The 18,818-nt window shown below is 41.9% G+C and overlaps 1 protein-coding gene across 1 annotated transcript; it reads left to right on the forward strand.

Moving 5' to 3' along the window:
• The first annotated feature begins 8,461 nt into the window (after positions 1-8,461).
• Spata45 (spermatogenesis associated 45) lies at positions 8,462-14,959 on the forward strand. The gene is made up of 2 exons (XM_048357093.1): positions 8,462-8,904; positions 14,808-14,959. The coding sequence occupies exons 1-2, from the start codon at positions 8,628-8,630 to the stop codon at positions 14,825-14,827; spliced, it is 297 nt and encodes a 98-aa protein (XP_048213050.1). The 5' UTR covers positions 8,462-8,627; the 3' UTR covers positions 14,828-14,959.
• Positions 14,960-18,818: the final 3,859 nt, after the last annotated feature.

The following is an 18,818-nucleotide window of genomic DNA, read 5'->3' on the forward strand; positions in this document are numbered from 1 at the left end:
TTCAAGGTTAGTGCTCTACCACTTGAACCACAGCTCCACTTCTGGCTTTTTCTGTGATTAATTAGAGATAAGAGTTTCATGGGACTTTCCTGCCCAGGCTAGCTTTCAACCATGATCCTTAGATCTCAGCCTCCTGAGTAACTAGGATTGTAGGCATGCAATGCCTGCTTGAAATGAGATTTTAAAAAATCATTCTTTGGTATGGGAGATTGAACCCAAGGCCTCACACAGGCTAGGCACACATTCTGCCACTTGAGCCACACCCATATCACTTTTATTGATATTGTATTTTTTGATATAGAGTCTCCTAACTTTTCCCATGATCCTCCTGCTTCTGCACTCATAAGTATCTGGGATTATAGATGTCCACCACGACACCCAGATCAATGGTAGGATATCTGAACAGCACCCAGGAGCCAAGGTTCAAGAGACCATTTGTGTGATGTGGCTGCACCTGAACAAAGGTCTCCTATAGTCTAGGGCTTCAGAGAGAAAGGTGTAAACCAGAGCAATGCTCCACATCCAGTCCATCCTGATTTGTGGGTAGATTAGGCAGCTTGCCTTCACTCTGCACTGCTATCACCATACTTTTGTATTCCTGAGCAGCAGCACCTGCCCTGTAGAAAGATGATCAAATTGCGAATGGAGGAATAGAAAAGAAATTTGGAAATCTGCTTTAAATCTTCCCTAGATGAGTGGTTATTCCGCTGGATAACCTTTGATCCAAACTTGAAAACAGTAAGAGTAGGGTGACCCTATAGTCCCATTTTGATATTATTACCAAAATATGGAAACAAATTTAGGATAGTTTTTTTTAATGAAAGCATTTTATGACATGGACATCTGCTTCTTGTGACCTTGAGCATTGCTTTCTGGTTAAAAAAAAAAATCCCTTCTAGGGCTGGGCATGTGGCTTAGTGGTAGAGTGCTTGTGTAGCGTGCATGAGGCCCTGGGTTTGATTCCTCAGTACCACATAAACAGAAAAAGCCAGAAGTGGTGCTGTGGCTCAAGTGGTAGAGTGCTAGCCTTGAGCAAAAAGAAGCTCAGACATGGTGTCCAGGCCCCGAGTTCAAGCCCCAGGACTGGGGAAAAAAGTCTCTTATATTCACAAGCTAAGTTATTAATCAAAGGAGATTGCAAACTATCATCTAAAGAAAGGTACCTTTCATGCACCCTCTTCAATTCAGTTTTTCTTGACCTAGTGTTTTTTTTTAAAACTTTAGTTCCTACTCTCTTAGTTCCTAATCTTTTCTGATTTTTGAAAATGATGTTCATGTGGCTTTATTTACCCTATCTCAATACCCTCTCGCCAAATGTTTTCACAATTTTAATTGACTAATTTAAATTAATTGAAATTTGTAGTTTATCTTCAGCCCCTATAAATTGGTCTGTTTTTAGAGCCTAACGCTTAATTGTGTTGTGTGGTGGAGTTCCTTAAGAAACAGTTATTTAAAAAAAAATTGAAGAAAGAATTTTAAAATGTCACCAAAATTATAGTACAGAATGACATACAGGACCTTCAGATATATCTTTTTTTTTTTTTTTTGCCAGTCCTAGGCCGTGAACTCAGGGCCTGAGCACTGTCCTTGGCTTCTTTTTTGCTCAAGGCTAGCACTCTGCCACTTGAGCCACAGCACCACTTCTGGCCATTTTCTGTATATGTGGTGCTGAGGAATCGAACCCAGGGCCTCATGTATACGAGGCAAGCACTCTTGCCACTAGGTCATATTCCCAGCCCTTCAGATATATCTTAATGCTTAAGATATCTTTACCTTTGGCAATGTGTCTATGTTCACCCCCACCCAAAGCAATGTCTTCATACCAGTTTGGCACTAAAATGATTGTGCAACCTCTTCACATGTTTCTTGTTGATTCACCGCTGTTCCTTCATTGGATGAAACCTTGATAAAGGCATCGGGCCAACAATATAAACTGATCTCTCTGCCTAGCCCAGAGGAATCTTCAGGCTTGTGCTTGCTGGAGTTGAGAGAACACATAACTCTCAAAAGCTGTATTTAGAGTAAATGCTGGAATGGAGGCAGGCCATAAAGAAAGTCAACATTCTAATCCAAAGAGGTCTAGGGGAAAAAAGAATAGGAGAAGCATAGCATACCGAAAGCAGTGGAGAGGAACTGCAGGTTTGAAATGAAGCTCAACATATGAATGGAATGATCCTTGGTTGATACATAAACAATGGTAACACCATGGGTGTGCACACACTCACTGTATGCACTCACACACATCCCTTAATATGAGGAAGGTCACGGGTGATGAGGTACCAGTAGCTTGGGAAGGGAGCATACAGATAAGTATGGGAATGGCGTTTGAAGAGCACTGGGATGGCTGCAGTGTAACTAACTGGTTTGGGGTCAAACTGTGTGGGCTTTGAATTTAAGTTAGCAAAGCTCAACATCATTCTCTACAGATTTAAGAACCATTGACATTTTTTTTTGATTGTAGAAATATGATGCTCCAAATCTATTTTAGTGTTCTGGGTGAATATGAGGTAGAAAAGAGGTCAAGATGCTTATTAGACAATGTAACACATACCACCAGACATATTTACTTATGATTTGTTAGATGTTCTACATTATTACCTCAAGAATTTGGAGTATAGCAATTATAAGAGTTGATAAATCTATCAACTCTGAGTTGAGGCAGCTCACAAGGAAATATCTCTCTCTTTCCTATGCAAGCCTATTTATAATATTTTGTTTTAGCATTCAAAATGTACATTTGTTTTCCACAAACCACTATAACTGCTGGGAGCAGCAATTATCTAAGTAATTTCTTAAAATTTTATAACATTGTTTATGTACGATAAACAATTATTTCAACTTTTTTTTAATTTTTTTTTTTTTTTTGGCCACTCCTGGGCCTTAGACTCAGGGCCTGAGCACTGTCCCTGGCTTCTTCCCGCTCAAGGCTAGCACTCTGCCACTTGAGCCACAGCGCCGCTTCTGGCCATTTTTTCTGTATATGTGGTGCTGGGGAATCGAACCTAGGGCCTCGTGTATCCGAGGCAGGCACTCTTGCCACTAGGCTATATCCCCAGCCCCTATTTCAACTTTTTTGATAGAGGACCTTATGTAGCTCAGGCTAGCCTTCCTTTTTTTTTTTTTTTTTTTTTTTGCCAGTCCTGGGGACTCGAACTCAGGGCCTGAGTACTGTCCCTGGCTTCATTTTGCTCAAGGCTAGTACTCTACCACTTGAGCCACCGCACCACTTCTGGCTGAGGAATCAAATCCAGGGCTTCATATGTGTGAGGCAATCACTCTACCACTAGGCCATATTCCCAGCCCTGGCCTTAAATTTTTGATGCTCCTGTTAAGTGCTCAGATTACAAGAATACACCATGACCCAAATGTATAAACCATCTTTGAATCTCATCCCTCTAGCATTATATCTGGAAGCTCATGCTCAAAAGCTTTTCAGTGCATGAATGAATATCACTGGTATAGTAATACGTATTTATTAGCTACCAGCACATACCTACTTCCAGTTCTCCCAGCCTGTGAGTGAGGTTGCCTATAAACCTGATCCCTTGGTGAGAGGGGTGAAGAGCTAGGTGTGTCTCAGAGTGCACTCTAGAGATAATAGTACCACAGCTGAATTGGAAGAGTAATGATGAAATTGTACCACTTTGGTCCACTATATACCCCTCCAGGCCAATTCTTATCATATAGTCTTCCTTCAATGCTCTGGGAGGAAATGCTCACCCATCTTCTCTGGACTTAATTGAATCCCATCTATTCTTTACAATCCAAGCCAACTCAACTCCTACCTCTCTGGGCTTTCTCTATGACCAGAGTCCAAGAGACCTCTGGCTCTCTCGAGACCACTCCTGGCAATGAAACTGTGCTCTTTCTACTTTCTTATTTAGATCTAAGCTTCTTGACTCTAGGAATTGGATCATATATCTTCTTTTATAAGCTCTCAGTACCAAAGAATGCCTTTCACTTAACAATTCATGCCATACAGGATCACTGCACTTAACTCAGTAATACATTTAGGGAGCAAAAACTAATAGTATGAGAATGGCCAGCCCCATTATTGCAAAATTTAAATTTTAACGCAAGTTAAATCACTCCTTTCTTTCCTCTGAAATGTAACTAAATTTAGTTTAAATTCAATTTTACATGGTTGGCCACAGAGTACGGATCTAGTGTTGTATCTCATAACCTAAGAGAGGAAATGAAGAAAAACTTCGTTAAGACTTTGAGAAGATAGAAAACCAGAGCAAGTCTGAGAAAAGATGCATAAGAATAGCTGTAGCATGCAGCCTGTAGAGTGAGTAATCTCTGAAGAAGGAAAATTTGTTTACTAATGATCCAAATTAAATTTCTCATGTGACAAGTTTCACATTGCAAAATAACAACAGTGAAATTCTTGAGTACAGCATATATAACTTTCTCCATTTGTCGGGGTTCGCGACCCCTCTCCCCACTTCTCCAGAGGAGATGCCCAAATTCCAAACTATGAAAGAACACTCGGCTTTTGCCGGCAGAAGGAACAAAGCGTGTTCTCATGGATTACGCTAAATTGAGGAAAGGTTGCCGATACCCCTCTCTCCCTCCCGTCCCCTGTCAGGAGCAGCAGCGGAGAGAGGCATGGAGAGACAGTTCGATGGTCCATATGTCTCACCCGTCCAGAGGGCGGGCAGAAGAATTTATTATAGTGACAAAGGCAGAAGGGGAGGGACTTGGGGTGACTGATTAGCTGAACTGGGCTGCCCATCAGGTGATGTCATGAAACTTCCTCTGTGGGTGGGGACCACAATCCCCCAAGGGCCAGGCCTCTGCCATTAGACACATAGCAGAACTGAGAGTCAGGGACCGCTTGCTTCTCTTCCGGTTGAGGCCTGAAGGTGGGAGAAGCTCCCTCCCACACTGCCCCAGGGCTGGGGGAAGGGCAGTGTGAATCCCCAACATCCATTAATAAACCTAATCTAACACACTTTTAGATAATGTTCAACATTTTCAGCTGTAGTCTCACCAAATTCCCATAACATCTCTGTACCAATGTGAACCCCATCTTATACCTAGAGGAAGCTGAAGGTCATGGTGCAGAAATCCTCCCTATTAGATTGGAAGAAAGGGAAGTCTGGTCTAATCCCGCCCCTTCCCAGATTCCCAGGTGCCAGCATTGTGCCCAGTGGACTTTGGGGTCTCTTGATAGCCCTTTTGCATTGTCTGGTAGAAGGCTTGTTATAAACAAAAGATAATTTAAAAATCAAAAGTCCTTCATTCTTCCAAACCATGTTGTCTCCATGGCTGCCATGTCCCAGGCTCATCACAGTTGGGTGGACCAGTGTGCCTTCACCGACCCGCCTTCTTCTCCACTGGCACTGTGAACTGCTTCCTTCCCAGCACTAATTCTGCCACGATAAAGGAATTCTGACTCTGCTTTTTCTGAAATTTCAAAAGGACTTTTTTTTTAACTTAAGAGGTTTCCTAGTATAAGAAAATAGATATATGAATACAATAATTATCTGTGTGAAATGTGGACTTCTCCTCCTCCTCCTCTTCTTTTTTCTTCTTTTTCCTCTTTTCTTCTTCTTGTGATGAGATTTTGCTGTTGCCCCCTGGGTAGCTGAGACTGCAGGATCATGCCACCACACCTAGCTTGAGATTATAATAAAAATAACTACAATTAGCTGGGTGCCTGTGGCTCATGCCTACAATCAACTGTACTCAGGAGGCTGAGATTTGGGGATCACAGTTTGAAGCCAGCCTGGCAGGAAAGTTTGTGAGACACTTATCTCCAATAAACTACTCAGAGGAAAAAAAAAGCCAAAGTGTTACTGTGGCTCAAGTGGTAGAGTATTAGCCTTGAGCATGAATTGGCTCAAGGACAGCACCCAGGCCCTATGTTCAAACCCCAGGATTGGCAAAAAAAAAAAAAAAAGAAGCAGCTACAGTTTACTGAGAACCTAAAGCAAACACTTAGATTAGCAAACACTTAGATTAGGATTTCCCTCCATGAGGGCAAGAACTTGTTTGTCCCCAATAACCCTAATGGCACCAGACACTGATAGGTGCTCAAGAAATATGAATATATGGGAGAAATTGATGGTAGGCATGATGCACTGGCAGGATGTATACTTTAACACAGCTCCTTCCCCTTTATCTCCTACACAGCAAACATAGCACTCAGGGAGGTAAGCACTCAGGGAGGTAAGGATGGCTATATCCATTTCACATTTGAAGCTGATACTGGGGTTTCACTCACTGATCCAAGGACACATGATTGTAAGTAGTCTTCTCTTTTCAGGATTCTATAGGTAGAGCAGGGTTGGGATGGCCCAGATCAGAACATTCCATCTCTAGGGTAACAGCTGAGAGGCGTATCCAAACCACGTAGACTTCAAATAGACTTTGGATTGCTGGACATTAGAGGTAATTTATAATAATGTGCCAGTAGGTAGAAATAGTACATTTTCTCTCTCTCCAGTCAATTCTTTTTTAAGTTTTTATTATAAAACTGATGTACAGAGAGGTTACAGTTTCATACCTTAGGCATTGGATACATTTCTTGTACTGTTTGTTACCTTGTCCCTCATACCCCCCTCCCCCCTCCCCCTTTCCCCCCTGAGGTGTTCAGTTCACTTACACCAAACAGTTTTGCAAGTATCTCCAGTCAATTCTGATTACTGAATTGGCAAGTGCTAATTTGGGGAGATTAGGCCCCTTTCAAGTCTCTGATCACAAAATTTTTCTCAACCTATCCATATATAACCTCATTTTATGTATAATTCCAATTTTCATTTTTGTTGTTTTCAGGGTTTTTGGAGGGGGGTGTTTGTTCTTTTTTCCTTCCTTCCTTCCTTCCTTCCTTCCTTCCCTCCCTCCCTCCCTCCCTCCCTCCCTCCCTCCCTCCCTCCTTCCTTCCTTCTCCCCTCTCTTTCTTTCTTTTTTGTCAGTCATTAGGCTTGAACTTAAGGCATGGGTGCTGTCCCTGAGCTTCCTTTGCTCAAGGTTAGCACTTTACCATGTTGAGCTACAGCTTCACTTGTGGTTTTCTGGTGGTTAACTGGAGTCTCACAGACTTTCCTGCCCGGGTTGGTTTTGAACCAAGATCCTCAGATCTCTTGAGTAGCTAGAATGACAGGTATGAGCCATAGTGCATGGCTGTTCTTTCTTTCTTTTTTTTTTTTTTAAATGAGATCTAGCAGTGTTGCCCAGGCTGATCTCTAATTCCTCCTGAACTCAAGTAATCCTCCTGTCCCAGCCTCTTGCATAGCTGGGACTGGCACTGCAGATACACACCACTGTGACCAGTTTATGCTTCTGTTTAAAGGACATTTATAGGGTTCTTTGACAATTGATGAGTCAAACATATGGCCAACTGTTCTGTAACACAAGGCCCAGCAGAGCTTGTAGGAACACGATAGCATGTTAGTTGTATACTCAGGCCATTTTAAAGAGCAGAAATAACAAAGACACAAATGTGGGGAATAGGATACTACATAGACTGAACCACAAGAAGACGCTGCTTTTAAGCATGAGAGCTGAAACAAGGCAGAGTAGACTCAGTCCACTTCAGCTGGGAATGTGCATATAAGGAGGCTCCAGGTTTTTGGTGCTCTATACATTCCTTCTAATACCTATGAATGTGAATGGCTGGTAGCAAATAATTTTTCTGAGTAAGAAAACTTGCTAATATGATATCCACTAATAATTAAGGTGCACATGCTTAATATTTTTAAGCATTTTTATTCTCTTTATTTCTTCTCCTTCCCTCCCTCCCTCCTCTGTCTCAATCCCTTTCTACCTCCCTCCTTCATTTCCTGCCTTCCTCATTTCCTATCTCCTCCTTCCCTCTGCCCTTTTTTTCCTTCCTCCCTTTCCTTATACTTGCTGTGCAAATCCTGTATCAATTCAACTCTGGCCTAGTCTTTCAGATATCTTTTCAAAAAGTTGAGGTAGGCACCTAACTTATCTTCATCTAAGAGACTGTAAAACTGGGTGTATTAGCTCTGTGTGTGTGTGTGTGTGTGTGTGTGTGTGTGTGTGTGTGTGTGCCTCCTGAGTAGCAAGGATTATAGGCATGAGTCACTGGTGCTCGGTATAGATCTTTTTAAACTGAACAAGGAGTTTCATAGTGAAATTTTCCATATTGCTACATCCATTTTATGACTTTTTTTTTTACTCTGAAGAAAGCCTAGCTACAAAAGCCTTTGGGTCAATAATAAATCTTGGGGTGAAGCCGTGACTGGAGGCTCACACTTGAAATCCTAGCTACTCAGGAGGCTGAGATCTGAGGATTGAGGTTTCAAGCCAGGCTGGGCAGAAAAGTCCCCATGAGACTCATATCTTCAGTTAATCACTCAAAAACTGCAAGTGGTGCTGTGGCTCAAGTGGTAGAGCACTAGCCTTTAGCACAAAGAGGCTCAGGGACAGCGCCTAGTCCCTTAGTTCAAGTCCCACAACAGAAACAAACAAATAAACTTGGGGTGATACGTGGGGATGGGGCAGTGGTGGTGGGACTACTATGTGGAAAGAGAAAGAAGATCTGGTAAGTGCAGTAGTGACCACTAGCATTTAAGGAGACAACCGATAATGTCTTTAAAATATTTTTTTCTCTTCAAGGTAGCAAGAATCACTTACATCCATTTGTTAGCATAATGGCATCTGAGAAAAAACCCACCCAGGGGAATAAAAACCTTAAGATAAGCAGAAAAAAACTCCTGGAAGAGTTAAATGAAAGGCGTGAATCCAACTGTCAGGTGGAAAGAAGCAATAAAGTCAGCCTGCTGAGAGTTCAAAAGAGGCATTTCAGTGTTGCCTATCAGTCTCAGACCCAAACCCAAACTGAAGAATTTGTTCCTGAGAGTGGCAGGAGCTCCTGGGTCGACAAGAGTCTACCTTTCCACAAGGAGAGAAGGCACTATCCACCGAAAAGTAAGATATTATGGGACAATTTCTGCCCTGTCTGTAGGAGAAAATTGTAGGAAAACTTGGGAAGACTTTCTGGAGTTGAAGATTACTGGGCTAGGTGAAAAGCAATATGGCTGAAGGCAACAGTGTCGGTATATACCCTATCTTCTGTTCAGATTAACCAGATCAGTCTCTTTTTTCTTGTGCCTACAGGATCCCAGCCCCCAACTACAGGCTGATTCGTTCCACAGGGGCCTGTCTGGGTGCTCACCTTCTGTATTCTCAGCCAACTAGAGTGAATTCACATTTTGAGAAAAGTTGTTGTACAGAACTATGATCTACCACAAAAACGTTAAGAGACCTATATTACAATATGCCCAAGATGCAATAATCAAAATGTATTTGTGTATGGAGGACTGATATGGGGTGGGTATTATTTTGCAGGTGGAGGAAGAGGAACAGGTTAAGACAGTTATTTTAAATTAAGAAATAAGTGAATACTTGTTTCTTGGCTAAGAAAGTATTCACTTGTTTCTTAGCCAAGGCAAACAATTAATCACATTTTGCATTTATTCAATAAATGCAAATGCATTATTTAGTTTAGAAAGAAAAGAAAGGCCTACCATGGAGATTTGGCTTCTTTGGTGTGGCTGTGCCTTTGGATTTGCCCAGTGCTCTTAGTAGATGGTGTAGGGAGGGGATACAGTTTAATAAGGAACTTCAATGTGCTTCACTGTATTTAAAGTTCAGTCTGTAATAATCACATTAGCATTACTTGAAAAAAAATAGCTTGGTGTGTGTGTGTGTGTGTGTGTGTGTGTGTGTGTGTGTGTGTGTGTGTGTGTGACATCTGTAATCCTAGCTCCTCAGGAGACTGAGATCACAGTTTAAAGCCAGACTGGGCAGAGAATTCCATGAGATTCCATCTCCAATTAACTAAACAAAAGGCTGGGCTGGAGGCATGGCTCAAATGGTAGAGTACAAGCTATCATCAAACAGACTGAGACTCAAAAGGTGGTAGGATTATTGGGTACTCAAGTTTTTTTCAGGGGTTCATGAGGTCAAAAGTATTTCCATAATATTGGTACATTATTTCCTTTTTTCTCTCTTTTGTTCTTATGAGAATACAATGTTCAATGTCATCATTACTCTGACCATAACGTGAATATAGAGTAACCTTCTTTAAGTTTTTTTGTTTTTTTGTGTTTTTTTTTTGCCAGTCTTGGGGCTTGGACTCAGGGCCTGAGCACTGTCCCTGGCTTCTTTTTGCTCAAGGGTAGCACTCTGCCACTTGAGCCACAGTGCCACTTCTGGCCATTTTCTGTATATGTGGTGCTGGGGAATCGAACCCAGGGCTTCAAGTATACGAGGCAAGCGCTCTTGCCACTAGGCCATATCCCCAGCCCTTCTTTAAGTTTTTGTTTGTTTGTTTGTTTTGCCAGTTCTGGGGCTTGAACCCAGGGCCTGAGCACTGTTCCTGGCTTCTTTTTGCTCAAGGCTAGCACTCTACCACTTGAGCCACAGCGCCACTTCTGGCTTTTTCTATATATGTGGTGCTGAGGAATCAAACCCAGGGCTTCATGCATAAGAGGCAAACATCCTACCACTTGGCTATATTCCCAGCCCCTCTTCTTTAAGTTTTAAAGAAGTTTTCTGTTTTAGGAGTTTGGGGTAAAGCTCAATAGTAGAGCATTTGGCTACCATGTGCAAGGCACTAGGTTTGTGGTGCTAGGGAGCAACACACACACACACACACACACAACTATGGTTTCATTTCTAATGGCAAATACTGATATTGGGAAATATTAAACAAAAGTTTGGTAGGGTCCTCTGTTTAAGAATATAATGAATTCTGAGACCAAATATACTGAAAATCACTAGTCTAAACAAAATACAGGTAATTGTTGACTTAGGGCTGTGCATTATTAAAATGTTCCTACAGCTAATTTTCTACTTGAAAATTTAGTTTCAACATTACTTCTTATAGAGGATGAAAAAGAGATATTTGGGTTTTATTTTCTTATTTCCACAAGTAGAAAGTACCTGGGCATAGAAAAGCTTGTGTATGTGCACGTCTTGAGGTTGTGTGTGTGTGTGTGCACACGTACCAGTAGTGGGGCTCGAACTCAGGGACACTGTCCTTGAGCTCTTTTGTTCAAGGCTGGTATTCTACCGGAACCACAGTTCTACTTTCAGCTTTTTGGTAGTTAATCAGAGACGAGTCTCATAGACCTTCCTGCACACTCTGATCCTCAGATCTCAGCCTTCTGAGTAGTTAGGATTATAGGCATAGGCCACAGGTACCCAGCTTTTGTGTGTGAGGGGGCAGTTGTGGGGCTTGAGCTCAGGCCTGGGTACTGTCCTTGAGCTCTTTTGCTCAAGCCTAGTGATCTACCACTTTGAGCCACAGCACTACTTCCAGTTTTCTGGTGGTTAATTGAAGATAGGAGTCTCACAGACTTTCCCTCCTGGGCTGGCTCTGAACCATGATCCTCAGATCTCAGCCTCCTGAGTAGCTAGGTTTGCAGTCTGAGCTACCAGTGCCTGGCTTTTTTTTTTCTTTGAGTGCTTACTTTATTCTGAATAGATGTGAAGGCCAACAACAATACCTTTCTTACATCTGATCATTGATAAAGGTAAAAATGTAGCTTTATTGTTTTAAAAAAAAACCTCGAGTAGAAAAATTCACTAAAAAGCAGTCAACTTACCCCTAAAGAGAACTTTCCCCATCTCAAACCCAAACCTGAAGCCTGTTGCTATGGACTGAGGATAGATGAGGGTGTGCTCCAGTACATCTGCTGATATACAGAGGGAATATATATATATATATATATACATATATATATGTATATATATATATATTTAAAACAAGAAGATAGCATACTGCCTTTACAATTTCATAAACTTAGGCGGTTAGCTTTGACAAATATGTATTACGTCAAATGATAAACATCATTCACTAGAGAATAAAGTCATCTTTATAGAAGATGGCCCTCTTTGGTTTTTTCAACATCGAATAACATTTACTCTCCTCTAGGTGAGTCCTGTGTAGGTAGATTACAGGACTTACCCTGTTGGAGGACTTAAAAAATATCATCTCCGTTCTGACGACACCCACATGGCTAATTTTAGCCCTGATCTCTCTTCTGACTTCCAGCCATGCGTAACATTTTACATGTACCAGGCGGCCACTTCCCCTTGAGGACTCTTCCAATTCCCCAGTGCAAGCACGTAATTCCCCCCCACACTGGCACGCAGGCATGCACACATGTACACATACACACACACACGTACACACACACACACACACAACCACCACCACCACCATCATCACCACCACCAATATCAGAAATGGCCAAAGACCTAGGAGAACCTGACCCTGCTCCCTCCCATCCACACCCAATCTGTTAGCAAGTCCCAGCAACCCATCCTTCACCACCTGTCTGTGGGCTCTGCCTCCACCCATAATAATGGTTCTCCACAAGTACAGCAGGGGCCTCCTGACTGCCCAGCTTCCATTCTTACAGGCTCTCTTGTTTCTTTCTTCATACAGTTGCCTAAGTGACCTTTAACAAATGTACATTAGGGCACTAATTGCTCAAAATGCACACCATGCTCTACAACTGTGCTTCAGGGCCTTCCCAGTAGGGTCCCAGCTTATCGCATCCACCTTATCTCCTCTGCTCACCAGTCAGTCCAGGAAGTCACTATGGCTTTGCTCTCCTCCTCCTCTAGACACGCCAAGCCGGTTCCTACTCTAAAACTTGGCACATACTGCACCCTTCTCCATTCTGTCTCTGCCTCTCTCTCTCTCCTCTCTCCCTCCCTCCTTCCCTCTCTTTCTCTTCCTTTGGTCTAAATCTATTGATCAGAAACCATGCTAACTCCTTCACATCTCAACATGCTGTGCTCTTTATAAGTTCCCTGAAAGCAGGAATTGTATGGATTGCTTAATCCTCAGACCCCAAAACAGCACTGGCACATTAGGCACTCAAAATGTTCATTGGCTGATTGGATAAATATCAGGCCATAGGGTAGTTTTTTATAGAAGTAGTGGTGGATCTTTTTTGAGCCCAGTAGTCATGACATTGGACAATGGCTCACAAACTTAGAACTTCCCACAACCTTAGTTACTATGGAATAATCTTTAGACGTAAAGAGATATTTTTTTCTGGGTATATAAAATAAAAGTTAGACATAGTATACTATTCCTTTGTATATCTATGTGAGAGACAGAAAGTTTTAGTGTGTGCATGCATGCACGCGTGTGTGCACACACATGCACACATGCGCCTGGTACTAGGGCTTAAACTCCAGACCTAGGAACTGTGCTTGAGCATTTTCACTCAAGGCTAGTGCTCTACCACTTTGAGCCACAGCACCACTTCCAGTTTTCTGGTGGTTAATTGGAGATAAGAGTCTCACAGAATTTCCTGCCTGGACTGGCTTTGAACCACAAGCCTCAGATCTCAGTCTCCTGAGTAGCTAGGATTACAGGTGTGAGCCACTAGCATCCAACTTAGAAAATAATTTCATCATTCAACATTATGTATGAGTGCCTACTTTATGTCAGGCATTATTCTATATGCTTAGTATAATAATGAAGAATATTATTGCCTCAAGATGTTTAGATTTTATTGGGTAGAGCTGGCAAACAAATTTTAAAAAATAGATCCCAAGTCAGACAGTGATGACTGGTTACATGCTATGGAGAAACATAAATTAATGGGGTTAGTGGGGAATGTTTTGCTTCCCAAACAACTATATATGAGGAATCGTATCTGAGGCATGAAATTGTACTGATGGCCTAACCTTATGATGGTCCAGGACTATAACAAATACCTGAGATAATCAATGTATAGGCCATCCATTGTTACAACAAATACCTGAGGTAATCAACGTATAAAGAGAAAGTTTATTTGATTCACAGTTTTGGAGGTTCAGGTTCCATGATTGGGCAGCTCAATTGTTTTTGGGGCACAAGATGACAATGGTGGGGGAGTGCATGGCAGAACAAAACTGTTGAAATTATGCCTAAGGAGTAACAGAGGTTGCTGCAGGGACAGCGGTCCCCCTTGAGTGCAGGCCTCCACTGACCTACAGACCTCCTACTAAGCCCCACCTCTTAAAGGTTCCACCACCTCCAATAGTGCCGCCATGTGGATGGAACCTGTAACACATGGCCTGTGGAAACATTCCAGATACAAACTTTATCAGGAGTCCATAAGTCTTGGAGTGGGGAGGAGAATTAGAATTCTGCTATAAGCACTTGGAGTTCTGCGGTTCCTCTTTGCTCCTGTCAATAATGATGTGAAGACTAAGGAAGGAATTTTCTTAGCCAGAGAGCTGTAAGATCTCGTTAGTCTTCTACTTGGAGATATGGAGGCCAAAAGGAAAGCAGTATGGTTAAATGTAAAGCCTTAAAAAGGGAAGATGGGGGGGGGGGTGCTGGGGATATGGCCTAGTGGCAAGAGTGCTTGCCTCGTATACATGAGGCCCTGGGTTCAATTCCCCAGCACCACATATATAGAAAACGGCCAGAAGTGGTGCTGTGGCTCAAGTGGCAAAGTGCTAGCCTTGAGCAAAAAGAAGCCAGGGACAGTGCTCAGGCCCTGAGTTCAAGCCCCAGGACTGGCAAAAAAAAAAAAAAAAAAGGAAGATGGGTTCAAGTCTGTCTCTGCCATTAGTTTATCTTATGTAGTCATCTGTATTTCTAAACCTTGGTTTCTGTATTTCTAAACCAGTATTCAAGGACTGCAGGTACAATGCAACTCAGTGGCACAGTATTTGTTGAGCACATGTGAGAACCCAGTTTCAATCCCAGGACCTCAAAACAAAGAAACAAACAAAATATATCTACCCTCTCTGCCCTCCAGGTTCTTGTGAAAACTATGAAATGTTTTATCTAAATATTTTCTATTTTTCAGATAATGCCATTTTTGGATAAAGTGCATCTCTAGAGACGAACAAATAAAGTACCTTTGGTTCTTCAATGTTTGTCTGAATTATTTAGAAAAACTAATTATAAAAGAAGCTAGCACTCAGGAAGCTGAGATCTGAGGATTGTGGTTTGAAGCAAGAAGCCAAAACTTCCTGGGCAAGAAAGTCTGTGGGACTCTTAACACCAATTAACCACCAAAAAGTCGGAAGTGGAGGTGTGGCTTAAGTGCTAGGGCACTAGCCTTAAGCAAAAAAGCTCAGTGTCTGAGCTCAAACCCAGGACCAGAAAAAAAAAAAAAAAAGCAAAATGATTAACTACATCACCATAAAAATTTGAGTCACATAAAGCATACTACATATTCACTCACCCCATCATAGTATTTAGAATTAGATGTTTTGAGCAGGGATCTGAATTATTAAGGAGATTTTCAAAGATGAAATGACTTAAAGTATACTTAAAGTGATATACTACTTGCTAATCTAAAATATTTAAATATTAGTTCACATTTATTTCTAGATTGTAGGACTGTGTTGATCCATCCCACTGGTCAGGTAGAAGGTATGTACTTGCTCAAAGTTAACACTTGCTTCTACATTGTAATTAAGTATCACTTAATTCCTTAAATCACTTTGTCAGACCTTTGATGACAACTGCACATCCTGGAGATATTAAATAAGGTGCTGGAAGGGGTTTTGTTATATTTCATTGCTCATCACCCAAATGAGCATTGCTAGAATCATCATATTTGGCTTTGTCTCATTGCTTCTTGGAGGACAGTTTTTCAAATTTCCACTCAGCTTGTGTTCTTTTTTAATTAATAAGCCCATTCCATATGGCAAGCAGAGCACTGCTGGGCCGGACCCCAGCTGCTTCTTGGCATCTGTCTTCATATTAATCAAACATTCATCTTTTAACTTGGTTACTCTGTCTCCATAGAAAGCTCAGACTTGTAGAAAGTCAAAGCATTCTGATTCAGAAACAGATCAGGAGATGCCAACTGGCTGGCACCCCTGCCTCGGCAAGGATGGCTCAGTGTGGGAAAGACTCCAAGGGCAAGGCAGACACTGCCAGAATGGCGCACACCTGGAAATCCCTGCAGCACTCAGGAGGAGGTTAAGGCTGGAGGATCCCAAGGTCAGATCAAGGCTAGTGTGTACTACATAGTGAGTCTTGCCTTAAAAAAAAAAAAAAAAAGACTATGAGGGATTAAAAAAAAATACCCAGCTCAGACCTAAATAAGTTTTCATTTTCCAAATGGCAAATAGGCAAATACCTAGTTTCAGGGACTGTGAAGTGTTAGCCTGCCATAGTTCATGAGCACTAACAGAGCCAAGCAACTGCCCTGAACACAACAGCATAAGCCTCATGCTTGGATTGACTCTTAGGATCTTTCCCACTGCTTCGAGACCCTTCGGGCCATGCAGAACGGAGCGGTACACGCAACACATACAGGATATACCTTGTAACTCAGGGTCCCCACTTGTAAGCAACCCAACCTTGGCCCCAAGGAGATAGCAATTATCAAGAATTTAAGCAAGCCTGCCCTGTGCTCTATCCAATGAGCCTGGAACAACATAATGAAATACTGTTGCTTTTTTTTTTAATGTGTCTTTCCTGCCTTAGGACCCTCATCTTAGGGATATTGTAGGGTACAGAGAGGTGTAGAGGAAGGCAAGGAAGAAATGTGTAATAATGGTGGTGCGAGGGAAGGCATTGAGGAGGTGATATTTATGTGAAATCTTTCACAAGTTGAAGTTAGATGAAGGAGAGGTAAGAGGATAAGGTAAAGTCTCAGAACCACAAATAGTTCTATAAAGGCACAGGGCATGTGGGATGAATGGATGGATGGATGGATGGATAAATGACAGATAGACAGCTCCTGTTCTGCCTCGGAGGCTTCTTCCCATTCATCTCAGATCTGGCTCCCTCCCACTCTTCGGGTCTGTACTAGAATTTTACCTCCTCAGAAACCTATGCTGACCACCACACCTAAACCACATGGAACTCAGCCATGAAAATACTTATTAGTGAGCATGAACAAAATATGCCAGTTGAAGCCTCAGTTCTTGCCTCATTACTCCCAAGTGTAGTCTGTGTACCAACAGCATCAGCAGCATCTGGGAGTTGTTGGAAACACAGAGGACAGGATTCACCCAAGGCCCAGTATAGTAGGATCTGTCTTTAACAAGATGATAGTGAAAAACACTACAATTTAGAAGCACCTTTCTACTATATGGATTTCAGCTCTTTATACCTCTTAGAAATACCTGGTGAACTTTTAGAGATGCCTCGCTCCATGCCCTGATTGCAGAGATTCTGAATTACCTAATTTCCATGGGGCCACAGGCACTAGAGTTGATTAAAGGCTCCTCTACAGAGCATTTGCCAAAACTGACCTCAGACTGTGATCTTCATTTGTCTCCTAAGTAGTTGGGATTATAGGTATGCATCACCATGATTGGCCCTGAGATTTCTTTAAATGATAGTTTGGGAGATACTTGATCATTTATCTGACTCCAAAGGATATATTTGTTCTGGTCAAATTAATTTCTTACTTTGCTCCTGAGCCTCCAATAAGAAATCTTTTAAAATGAAAAGACTATTAAGTGGGTAATGAATTGTGGCTACTGATGAATTCTAAGACATAATCACCCTTGGGGCTAATGACTGAAGACCATCTTTAGGATTGAAGCTAAGCAATTCCTACAAATTCAATGTGCTTCTCCCACTTTCTGACATTTAAAATCAAGGAATTAAGGGACAAAGAACTCCACAAAATGAAAAGAAGCCACAAAAGAAATATGAAAAGCAGGAATGAAAGGTTTGGAGATGGTTAAATTACGTATACTGCCTACTTAGCAGAGTTCCTAGTTTCCAAAAAAGCAAATGAACTGTTTGACGAAATAAATACCAGGAAGTAGAAACATTTGGCAAGGGTAGGATAGTGGTGGGGGAGAGAGAAGGGTGAGCAAATGTAGTCATTATATTCAATGTACCTTGTATAGAAACTGAACTATGTAACTTGAGGGTAAGGATGGGAGAAAATGGGGGGGGGGAATGTTAGAAGGGGTAACATTGATCAAATACATTGTATAACAAAACCTGATTTATGTAGTTGGAAATTCTTTGTACAACTACTTAGTAATAATATTTAAAAAATAAGAAAATATATACCGACTAATTTCAGCTACAAGGCTAGTTCCTGAGATTCAATGCCTTGGTTGGTTTATTTAACTGTTTTTTTTTTTTTTTTTTGTCTTTTCTGTTTTGGTACTGGGGATCAAACCCAGGACGTTGCACTTGCTAGGCAAGTGCTTTGCCACTGAGCTACATCCCAGCCCAATTCAGTGCCTTGGGAAAGTAGATACTGCTACTCGAATCAGCAATGCCACCGCTCTGGAAATGGGGGCTGCTGCACCTGCTCACACCAGCCCAATGTCCAGCTGTTTTCTTTACATTTCTGACTTCTAATTAAAAACCTATCATTGTTATAAGAAAATCTTGGAAATAAGGTTGACATTTTCACTTTCTAGGGACAGAGTCCTGTTGTAGGGAGTACAACTGACTCCATCTTGACTAGGGAAACATGGTGGGAAATGTTGGGGGGAGTAGAGCTGACTCCATCTTGATTATTAGGTCAACCTGACCCCAAAATTCTGCTTCTGTAAATGGCTTTTTTAAACTTGTTTGTTGCTTCCTCTACCCACTGCATCAACCCCCCTACATCTGTGCTACACTTTTACCCTTATAAACCCCAGCTAGAGGACTGTTAGGGGTCACAGTATCAGTGCCTGAGTCTGCACTGTGTCCCTGGCCATTCAGCCTGCTTTTTCACGGTTGCAGTTTCAGCTTCCGAGTCTGTGCTGTGTCCCTAGCTGGTCAGTTCACTTTTTGCTTCCCCAATAAACCCATCTTTTTGCTTGAGACTGTCTCTGAGTGGTGGACTCTGGGAGGGACTTGGAATCTCCTCCCTCAAACCCTGTAACAGTCCTCAAAT

The sequence above is a fragment of the Perognathus longimembris genome, chromosome 11 (assembly GCF_023159225.1).
Source record: "Perognathus longimembris pacificus isolate PPM17 chromosome 11, ASM2315922v1, whole genome shotgun sequence".
Classification (NCBI taxonomy): Eukaryota; Metazoa; Chordata; class Mammalia; order Rodentia; family Heteromyidae; genus Perognathus; species Perognathus longimembris.